Source organism: Plasmodium sp. gorilla clade G2 (assembly GCF_900097015.1).
Source record: "Plasmodium sp. gorilla clade G2 genome assembly, chromosome: 2".
Lineage (NCBI taxonomy): Eukaryota > Apicomplexa > Aconoidasida > Haemosporida > Plasmodiidae > Plasmodium > Plasmodium adleri (nom. inval.).
This window is the reverse complement of record NC_041694.1, coordinates 169,464-181,494: the sequence shown is the minus strand read 5'-3', so window position 1 is coordinate 181,494 and position 12,031 is coordinate 169,464. Positions and strand designations below refer to the sequence as shown.

The following is a 12,031-nucleotide window of genomic DNA, read 5'->3' as shown; positions in this document are numbered from 1 at the left end:
CGTGAATATAATCACATATATTTTTTATAATAAAAAAAAAAAAGGTTTGTATATATATCTTTGTGGGCAAAAAGAAAATAATTTGAAAAGGTGCATACCTAAAAATAGGAACATGAACATATATACATATATATAATAATTTAATATTTATGTATTATGTGAGGGGGGTTATTTTATTAATATATAAAAACTTTTAAAAAAAATAAAAATAAAATAAAAAAAAAATAAAATAAAATAAAAAATAAAATAAAATAAAAAATAAAATAAAATAAAAAAAAAATAAAATAAAAAAAAAATAAAATAAAATAAATTAAAAAAAAATGTTTTGAGTATATATCAAGAGAAACATTATTATATGAGCAAATAAAAAGAAAATATGTTTAAAAAAAAAAAAAAAAACATTCATTTGATTATATCATGTTAACATTTTTTTTTCTGGTATGGTTTCCTCATCTTCATCATCATACTTATATTCATTTTCAATAATTTCATTCATCTTTAAATATTCTTTTCCATATGTAAAATGTAATAAACTATAAAATATAAATGACAAGATCCATGGTATTATAGTTAAATAAAAGAGCGTTTTTGATAATGCTTGCGCATTATTTATTCTTATATCTTCTGGCATATCAGCTATTAATAAATTATTATTTTGATACTTAAATACCTTTTCTGCTAAATAACCAAACAAAGGAGCTCCAATTAAAGAAGAGCCAACACCTTCTATTGCTATAGTCAAAGAAAAGACAGTACCTCTATAATCTGGTCTTATAATATCTGACACGATGGGTCTATTAACTGCTACACCAGCTATTGATGATAGACCAAGACAAAAACATGCCAAGGCAAATAATTCAAAACTTTCTTTTTTTTTAGGTATAACTAAATATATTAATAATACCAATGGTACTCTACCAAACATAGCTAGCTGACCTAATAATGGTCTTCCATGCTTATTAGATATATCATGCATAATATCACCAAAATGACCTCCTATCACACCTCCTATAGCTGAACCAATTAATAAAAATCCTGTTATTATAGCTGCTTGTAAATCACTTAATCCACAATATTGAAAAAACATGGTATTAAAACTTAATGCTAGCCAAGGAATAGTACCAGTAAAACCTTCTAAAAGAATAATAATGATACTTTTTTTTGATAAACTATCTTTTAACAATTCAACAATGTTCTGATATAATAAATAGGTTCTGGTACTCTGATGACTTAACCCAGTGAAAGAATTGGCATTCTCAAGATTATTATTAATATTATTCATATTATTCATATTATTATTATTTCTATTATTATTATTACTACTACTATTATTAGTAGTCGTATTAGATTCCCCATCTAAATAGTCAATTTTTCTATTTTTACGAACCTGTCTAGGAGCATCCTCTACAAACAATGCCACTATAATACTTAACAAAACACTCAATATACCCACGACTATAAAACATAATCTCCATCCTCTGATACCACCAAAATATTTTAAAGCAACCGTTGTTGTTACTACCCCTCCAATCAATCTACCCAAACTTGAGGATAATTGCACTAAACCAAATGATAAACCTAAAGATTCATTTTTTGCAGCATCTGCTAAAATACTTTGAGATATAGGTCCTATACTACCTAAGGCTAATCCATTTATTGCCCTAAAAAATAATATATGCGCAAAATCATTTATGTTAGCCAATAATATAGTTGCTATGCCCCATAAAGCTGTTCCAAATACTAACATCCATTTTCGAGAATATTTATCTGATAAAAAACCCCATATAGGACTAAACAAACTTAACATTAAAGTCTGTGCTAAAGTTATATATCCTAATAAGGAAGGATGTAAATTTAAATCTGCTTCTAATGCTCTAAAACTTGCTGGTAATAATTGATCATCACATCCATCTAATCCTGCAGCTACATTTACAACTGCCAATGATTTGTGAAATGCTAAACTGTGCTTTCCATTTTTGCTCCTATTTGAATTCACTTTTTTATAAATAGAATTGGAGTTATTTCCATAATTAAACGAATCTACTAGTTTCTCAGTTTCTTCCCCTAATAAGGCATTAGGTTCTCTAATATTTCTATCCTCCATATATTGGTTTTTAGCCATTATCATAAATGAAGGGTTAATATATGTAAATTACATTTGGTTGTAGCAAGTCTTTTTCTTACTATTATATGTTAAATGTTATGTGTTAAATGTTATGTGTTATATGTTATGTGTTAAATGTTATGTGTTATATGTTATGTGTTAAATGTTATGTGTTATATGTTATGTGTTATATGTTATGTGTTATATGTTATGTGTTATCTGATATATTTTTTATATTATTAATTATTTTATTTTATTTTAATTTTTTATTTTTCATACACACAAAAAAAAAAAATTTAAATGACATAATATAGTGTAAAATAAAATCTAGTAATATTTATCTAATTATACAAATAAAATACAAAAAAAAAATATAAGCAAATTAAGAACTGTTCTCTTCTTAATACTCTACGTTCCTCATATGTCTTTTTTTTTTTTTTTCTTTTTATTTAATGCCCTCGGCAAATTTTCTATAATTTTAATTATTTATTTAAAAAGAAAAATTTATTACTATTTATATATATTATATGTTAAAGAGAATTTACAAATTTATTTTTTTTTTTTTTTTTTTTTTATTACTCTCTTCTTTTAAAAATTATAACTTAAAAAAAAAAAAAAAAGAATAAAAATTAAAAAACATAAAATATAAAGAACAAAAAAAAAAAAAAAAAAAAGTAATATCAAATAAAAATACAAACATAAAAAATGAAATATGAAACAAATAAAGAGAATGATAAAAGCAAATTTAGTATTTGTTACATAAACATATTTATAGATATTTAATTATTAACGGAAAATATACATAATATTTTGGGTGAAGTATGAATAAAAGAAAAAATATATTAAAATGGTTTATAAATATTATGCATTTTATAAGAATGATGAAAAAAAAAAAAACGATGCTGTAAAAACATTTAATTTAACAAAAAAAATAAAATAAAATGAGAAATAAATAACCTACAAATTATATGAATATATAACAAGTAGAATTTAAATATATATTTTTTAGACATAAAACAAACAATATATATATATATATATATAATATTTTATATTATTAAATAGTTAATTAAAAATAATATTAAGAAGGAAAATATATACAAAAAATAAAATACAAATATAACAACAATATATAATGAAAAATGCTTTATATATATATATATATATATATATATATATATATATATATGTATATCTTGTTATATATTAAAGTTTTCCACATAAATATATAATTAACAAAGAATGTTGTTAATTGTTTTAATTTATACACAAGCCTTTATATATATATATATAATATACATATATATATTTTTTTAAATTAGCACAGTGGAATGTATATATTTATATTCATCTTTTTTTTTTCTTTTTTTTTTTTTTTAAAAGATGATTAGAGGAATAAAAATTATTATGTAATTATTAATAAAACATGCGTATAAAATTTTCTCATATTTTGATCACTGGTTCATTTTACTATAAAATATATAATAAATGAATATATAAATAAATAAATATATATATATATATATAAATATACATATATATTTCAAAAATTAATTATAATTCTCATTATTATATATTAATGATTTTATATACTGAACATGTTAAAACGAACACACAGCTAAGGTTTTTTTTTTTTTTTTTTTTTTTTTTTTTTTCTTATTTTCTTTTCTGTTATGAAAAAATGCACATTTTATAATATTATTATAAAAAATGAAAAAAATTAAATATATTAGAAAAATAAGATTTATAAAACATTCTTTTTGTATATATTTTCCGTTTTTTTCTTCTTTATTTTTGTTTCCCACTATATTATGATTTTCTATATATTATAATTTATAATATTATTCTTTATACTATGTTAAGAGGATTTTTTTTTTTTTTTTTTTTTCCCTTCATTTTAAAAAAATGCAGCTAGCCAAAAATTAAAGAGATTTTTTTTTTTTTTTTTATTTCAAAAATTTATAGTGTATATTTTTGAAAAATATAAATAATATAATATATATATATATATATATATATATATTATACAAAATAATGTAATAAATATATGTACGATTTTGTTATATAATAATGTGTACGTTTTGTTTATTATAAATATAAATGATTAATAATATATATATATATATATTTATTATATATTTATATATATATTTAATTTTCATTTTCCTTCTGTACATTTTACCTGAACAATACAGCAAAAAAATTTATTGAAATGTGATAGATAATATTGAATTAATATTTGTATTTTTAAAAAAAAGAAAAAATGAATAACAATATTATGGAGAAAAAACCATATAATAATGATACTATTTAAAAAAAACAAAACAAATATTATTTTATTAAAAACATTTCAATTAATTTGTAAGAAAAAACAAAAAAAAAAAAATTAATTGTCCATATTCTTCAATATATTGGTGCAGAATATTTTTATTTTGTTCATAATATTTAAATAACCATTTATTCTGCTCATTGTTAAAAATTCTGAAATACCAGTAAGTGTTATAAAATTGGGGTTTACTTTTAAAATATCTTCAGGCGTATGTCCACTTAAACCGTCTGTTAATATGTAAACTATTCCTTTTGTTAACAATCCGTCTAAAGGGTACATGTTTAAGAAAAATATATTATATTTATATATAAAAAAGACAAAAGTGTATTCTTATATCAACATATATATATATATATATATATAAATATATTTGTATTTATATTTTACCTGAATGACCCAACCATACAATAACTTTTTTTTTATCTTCATTTTCTTCTACTTTTGGGTAAATATATACCACTGATTGACACCCCTGTTATGTGTAGATTATATATATATAAATATATATATATATAATGTAATTCAAAAAAGGACATTTATTTATGTATTTATTTATATATATATTTTTTTTTAATGTTTACCAAAACTTGATTTTGTCTAATTTTATATTTATCAGGCATTGGTGGAATTTTTTTTCCCATTAATATCACTTGTTGACTTCTAAAAAATAATATTAATTCATCGTATTATTATTATTATAGATATAATTGAGATTAATATATATATATAAATAAGTATACGTTATATTATGGAAGTTTAATAGAAAAATGATACATGTGTACATATATTTAATGATAAAAAACTGGATGGTTATTTTATTAATCGAATCTTTGTAAAAGGGTGTTAAACAAAATAAGATTTTTTTTTTTTTTTTTTTTTTTTTTTTTTTGTTATTTTAAAGGTAATAAATTATATGAAAGACAGATATATAAACACACACATATATATATATATTTATGTGTTTATGTTAATTTCATTTAATTTTTTCTATATTTACTTGTAATATGGACTGTTGGGCATCGATTGAAAGAGTTCAACTGTTTTTTTCAATTTTGGTGTTAAGTTGTATTGATCTATATTTTTTGGATTTTCTGGATTTTTATTTCCTGATATTTCATCAAATATGCCCTTTAAAGAATGCGTAGTTTTATAATATTTGGGTTTGTAAAATTGTATGTATAACTGAGGAGCATTTTTAATTTGGTTAACTTTTTTTAATTTATAGAAGATTATTTTTGTTCTTATATTAAAAAAAAAATTTTTTTTTTTGGATTCATTATTATATTTATCATGTTTAATAGAAAGTATTAAAATGAAGCATGAGCATATTATATATAAAACAAAGAAGTGTGCTTTTAATTTCTTTTTATTCATTTTTTTTTTTTTTTTTGGAGATTACTGAAAAATAATTGGAGTCATATACTAAATATTGCTCATATTCTATATATAATGGTATGAGTGCATGTTATATGTTAATAAGGTTACATTTTTTATTCAACATTTACAACATCCAAAAAGGAAGAAAAAAAAAAAATATATATATATATATAATATATAAAACACAGATATGTATATATTTTATATATTATAAAAGATTTTATAACCATTTCACATTATGCATTAAAAAAATAAAATTGATTTTGTTTTAAAAAGAAAGTTCAAATTATATATATGACATAAAGTGTGATATATATATATATATATATATATATATATAATATTTTATTCTTAATTTTAAATATGGGCATATTAAATCGTATGCCCGAAAACAAGTAACCTTTTCCTTTTTTTAACTACCAAAATAAATGAAATAAAAATATAATTTTTATATAATATTTATAAAAGTAACATATTGTGTAAAGAAAAAAAAAAAAAAAAAAAAAAAAAACAAATAATATGATATAATTATATATTGTATATATAATAAAGAATGTAATAAAATTGTGGTTATTTTTTATATTTATCTATAAAATAGAGATGCGAACCCATAATTTATAATATTTAATCTATTTTTATTTGTTCCTTCTATTAATTAGCTATTTTAACAAAAACAAAAAAAAAAAAAAAAAAAAAAAGAAAAAGAAAAAAAAATAAAATAAAGGAAAAAATAAAATAAAACAAATAAATAAATTGATTAAAAATAAAATAAATAAATAAATTGATTAAAAATGAAATAATATATATATATATTATATATATAATATAATTTTCGCAAAGTTTTTTTATATATATATATTTAGAAGTATATATTATTATTTATATACTCAATATATTTTTCCCCATGTTATTTTATATAATAAATTATAATGCCTATGAATTTGATGTTTGTGTGGCGTTGAAGCGATGTATAGGTAATATTTTTTTTACATTACAAAGAATATAAATATATAAAAATATATATATATATATATATATATATATATATATATATATATATATGTATATATAATTTTATATTTTTATTTAAGAATATATAATATATAAAACAAATTGGAAAAAAAATTATTATATAGTTTTATTTTTATATGCTAACATTTCATTGAATAACAGTAAAAAAAAAAAAAAAAAAAAAAAAAACTTATGTCCATGAATGCATAAATCATTATAATGAAATATAAATAGCTTTATATTTTTTATGTTTTAAAAGCTATAGCGTTAAGCTTAAAATTTTTGAATAAACAAATTAAATATATATATGAAAGTGGTACACAAAGGAAAATAAAATAAAGCACATAAATATAAATATATATATATATATATATATTTTTCATTTAATTTTATTATTTTTAATAATGTGTATATATAATTCGAAGGGATGGGTGTTAAAGGTCTTTGGTCGATTGTATCACCTGTAGGTGTTCGTGTTAATCCTGAGATTTTTACAGGTAAAAGAATAGCTATTGATGTTAGTATATGGTTATATGAATTGACGTATGCTAATAACGTGAAAGATCTACGATATAAATCTTTTGATAACATGAGTATATTTAATGATTTATGGATAGATTTTTCTGAGAATATATCTAATGAACTAAAAACAGATAATATTAAAAAAGCACATCTATATTTTTTTTTTTTAAGAATATGTAAATTATTGTATTATAATATAAGACCGATATTTATATTTGATGGAAATCCACCAGAATTAAAAAGGAAAACTATATTTCAAAGACAGATTAAGAAAAAAAATTATGAAGAAAAATTTAAAAAAACAGCTGAGAAGCTTGTTTATAATTATTATCAAAGGACATTATTAAATTCTTTGAAAAGTAAAAATAAAAAAAATGATAATTTAAATAATATAGAAGATAAAAAAATTAATACACCGAAAAAAAAAACAGATATACCAAATAAGACCAATGATGATATATCAAAAAGTAGTTTATTAAAAATATATGACGATATTAAAGAAAAAGATAAATCATTAAATAATTTAGTTGAACATGTGGGGAATGTACCTGTAAGTGTTAAGGATGTTTTAACTATATGTAATGATGATTTAAGTAAAATAAAAAATAAAATATTTATGATAACCGATTTTTGTCCTGTTCTTTTTTTGGGTGAAGAAGATGGTCATATTGATACTGTGGAGAATATGAATAAATTAGATAATAAAAATGAGGAAGAAAATAATTTAAATTATTCTATAAATCATAATAACATACAAGATGTTAATAATAATAATAATGATGAAAATAATGATAATGAAAATTATAATAAATTACAGAGAGATCATAAAAATTATGTAGATAGAAATAAGGATAGTACTAATATATATTTTGATGATAATGAAATGGAAGATACAAAAAATAAAAATAGTCTATATAATAATGATGATATTGATGAACAAATAATAAGAAAAAAACATATGGCTAGAAAAAAATATTATGAAAGCATTCCAAAACCATTTAAAGGGTTTTTATGTATGAGAAGACCTGTAGATATTATTGATATAAGTAATTATAATACAGAGATGTTGGAATTCTCAGAAACATTAAAAGTAAATGAAAATAAATTTAACCAACAACTTAATGTCTTAGATGAAAAAAATAGGTCACCTATAGTAAATATAAATTTATTAAAAGATAATAATAATAATATAAATAAAGATGTAATTGAAGGAGAACCAAAAAAGGGGTATATTAATTTGATAGATGTGGATTCATGTAATAGTAATAGTAGTAGTAGACTTGAAAATTATGAGAATATTGAAAGAGGGGGAAAAAATATGTTAATAACAAACGAAGATAATTCTAAAAATAAAAGTAATAATAATAATAATAATATCAATGTGAATGATAATAATAAATACGTTGGAGAATGTAGTCCAGAAAAAATAAATGATAATGGAATAAACAATAAAAATATTAATATATTAGAATTGCCAAATAATTTAGATACATCTAATTTATTTTTAGAAGGAAAAGATGAATATAAAGTTTATTATGTAAACAAAGAAGAAATACGAATTCCATTATTCAAAGAAATTAATAAAGATATTTTTGAAAAGCTACCTTTAAAATTACAGTATCAAATATTACAAGATATTAAAGAAGAATGGTATACTGATAATAGAATCAAAGCAATAAAATCAAAAGACGATATGGATGTTTTTTCACAAGTACAACTAGAAACATATGTAAGAATGATTAAAACCGATTTTGAAATAGAAAAGTTAAAAATAAAAATGGCAGAAAATATTCAAAGTGTAGAAGGAGAATTATTAATAAATAAAGATTTATCAAAAAATACAGATAATATTAGTATAAAAGATTATAATGTTATTCAAAAAAAAAAATCCAAAAAAAAAAAAAAAAAATTTCTAAATGATATATTAAATACATATAATTTTAATACTGAAAGTAAATATCAGGATCTATATGTTAAAGGAGAAACATCACAACAAGATATTAAAAAAGATATTGATTCGGTTAGACAGGAAATTTATAAAAACGAAGATATTATAAGAGATACATATGATAAGTCTGATATATTTAGAAATATTAAAATAGATAGTAATAAAAAAAATGAAATTTATAAATTACAGTTGGATCAAGAAGAAACTGATGAAAAAAAAATATATAATAAAAATAATAATAATAGTGGAAGTAGCAAAAATGTCTTTTTAAAAATAGAGAATGAATTTAAAAAAGACCTTTTATTAGATGATCGTCAAATTTTTGGTGATAGCCTTTTAGCTGATATAAAAGATTATAAAAACAATTCTGTTAATTTGGATAATAATAATGAAACAAAAAATTTATTGGAAGATAGAAAAGAAATTATAATTAAGAATGATTCTACTATAAATGAATATGAAGAAAAAAATAAGATAATATACATATCAGATGAGCAAAAATATAATGAAGGAGATATTATATTTAAAGAGAAAAAAGAGAAAAACAATGATACTTCAAGTGATGATTTTGAAAATTGTAGTGTGCAGGAAAAAATATATGTAAATGAAGATATAGAAGAATATAATAATAAAAATGAAGATATATTATCAGCATCATCATGTTCATCATCGATTATATTAGAAGAAGTCAAATATAAAAAAGAAAAAAAAGATGAGTTTGTTAGTCCTAATTTATATGTTTTACTTGATGAATTTGAACATTCTAATGACGTTGAGAATAATTATATTTCCGTTTCTTCTGATGATATAAAACCACAGGTGGACAAAAAAAAAATTACAAGAGTAAATGAAACTACAGTAGATAAAATAAATGTGGAGGATGTTAAAAAAGGAGATGATAATAGGATAATAGAAATATCTTTTGAGGATAGCCATATATCAGAAGGGTCAAAATATAATAATAATATTAATAATAATAATAATGGTGATGATAATATTTTTGATAATGTTGATAATAATATTTATGATAATGATAACAAATTGGAGAAAAAATTTCCAAAGGATAATATTCCAGATGTTGTTCATAAAAACTATATTAATAATACATTTATTATTGAACAAGGGGAAGGTGAAAAAGAAAATGAATTTGTAGATAATCATATAGATATATTACCTCTTGTTGATAATAAAATACTATCGATCGAACCACAAAAGAGTAATGAATTAATATGTATCGAAAATAAAAGCTCAAAGAAAAAATTTATGAGTAAAGAAGATATAAGTAATGTGCTAATACATAAAGGTGATGATATCAACAATTTAAGTAAAGAAAATTATTTTGAAATATTATTAGATAAGAAACAAGATATGGATAATTTCCATATGAATGTAGAAGGAAGTCATGATAAATTAAAAGAAGATAAATTAGATGAAGGAGCTTATTTTGAATATCTAGAAGATAATAAAATTCTTGATTCTTATATAAAAGAAACAAATAAAGAAAATGAAGAATTAATAAAAGAATATAAAAAATTAAAAAAAAATAATATTGAAATAAATGATGAAATGAATGATGATATAAAATTATTATTGAATTTTTTTGGTATTCCATATATACAATCTCCATGTGAAGCAGAAGCTCAATGTTCATATTTAAATAATAAAAATTATTGTGATGCTATTATAAGTGATGATTCTGATGTTTTAGTTTTTAGTGGAAAAACAGTTATAAAGAATTTTTTTAATAAAAAAAAAACAGTGGAAGTTTATGAAAAAAAAGCTATTGAAGAAAAGCTAGGGTTATATCAAGAAGAACTAATTAATATTTCTTTATTATGTGGATGTGATTATACAATAGGTGTGCATGGTATAGGTATTGTTAATGCTTTAGAAATAATTAAAGCTTTTCCAAATTTTGAGGATTTAAAAATATTAAAAGATATTGTATCTAACCCTTTTAAAAAAATAAATAAAGATATGTATAATCAAGAAATACAACAATTCTTAAATACTCATAAAAATTATAAACTTAATTGGATATTCCCTAATAATTTTCCTGATAGAGAAGTTTATAAATGTTTTAAATATCCTAAGGTATGCACAGATATTAAAAAATTCGAATGGCATATACCTGATATTAATAGTATAATCAAATTTTTAAATAAAACTACAAATATATCAGAAGAAAAAGTTTTTAATGTCTTAAATCCAATTTTACAAAAATATAATGTTAAGGCTAGAACATATCAGTCAAAAATTGAAGACTTCTTTCCACTTTTGGAGAAAAAAAGAAAAACTGTAGATGATTTAATTGATAAAATTAGAGCAACTAATAAACAAAAGAGACAAAAAAATAAAACACTTCATTTGGATAATAAAATATCATCACTTATTGATATAAATCCAGCAGGAGTTATCAAATCTAAGAGAATGACATCGGCCTTGGATCATATAAAAAGGAGAAAATCAAGCAAGAAGAAAAAGTGAAACAAAAAAAAAATTAAATGAATAATTATTAATATATATATGTGAAGAGAAATGAGAATCATTTCGTTAAAATTATTACAAAAATTTTTTTTTTTTTTTTTTCTTGTGTAATTATAATAAAATGTTATTTGCAGTACATAATATCTGCGTCCATATTTTACAACATATACATATATATATAATATATATATATATATATGTTTGATTTTTTATTTTTTTTGTCAATTTTTTTTTAAATTATAATTAATGTTTA

General features: G+C 19.7%; 3 protein-coding genes across 3 annotated transcripts; 1 reads left to right on the top strand and 2 right to left on the bottom strand.

Moving 5' to 3' along the window:
• Window positions 1-415: 415 nt before the first annotated feature.
• Window positions 416-2,122, bottom strand: PADL01_0205000 (pantothenate transporter; the record flags this gene model as incomplete). Its single annotated transcript, XM_028681436.1, has 1 exon — window positions 416-2,122. The coding sequence occupies one exon, from the start codon at window positions 2,120-2,122 to the stop codon at window positions 416-418; it is 1,707 nt and encodes a 568-aa protein (XP_028536294.1).
• A 2,368-nt stretch (window positions 2,123-4,490) lies between these two features.
• Window positions 4,491-5,807, bottom strand: PADL01_0204900 (cysteine desulfuration protein SufE; the record flags this gene model as incomplete). Its single annotated transcript, XM_028681425.1, has 4 exons — window positions 4,491-4,699; window positions 4,821-4,905; window positions 5,015-5,093; window positions 5,431-5,807. 4 exons carry the CDS (start codon window positions 5,805-5,807, stop codon window positions 4,491-4,493), a joined length of 750 nt encoding a protein of 249 aa, XP_028536293.1.
• Window positions 5,808-7,248: 1,441 nt separating this feature from the next.
• Window positions 7,249-11,778, top strand: PADL01_0204800 (DNA repair endonuclease, putative; the record flags this gene model as incomplete). Its single annotated transcript, XM_028681414.1, has 1 exon — window positions 7,249-11,778. One exon carries the CDS (start codon window positions 7,249-7,251, stop codon window positions 11,776-11,778), a length of 4,530 nt encoding a protein of 1,509 aa, XP_028536292.1.
• Window positions 11,779-12,031: the final 253 nt, after the last annotated feature.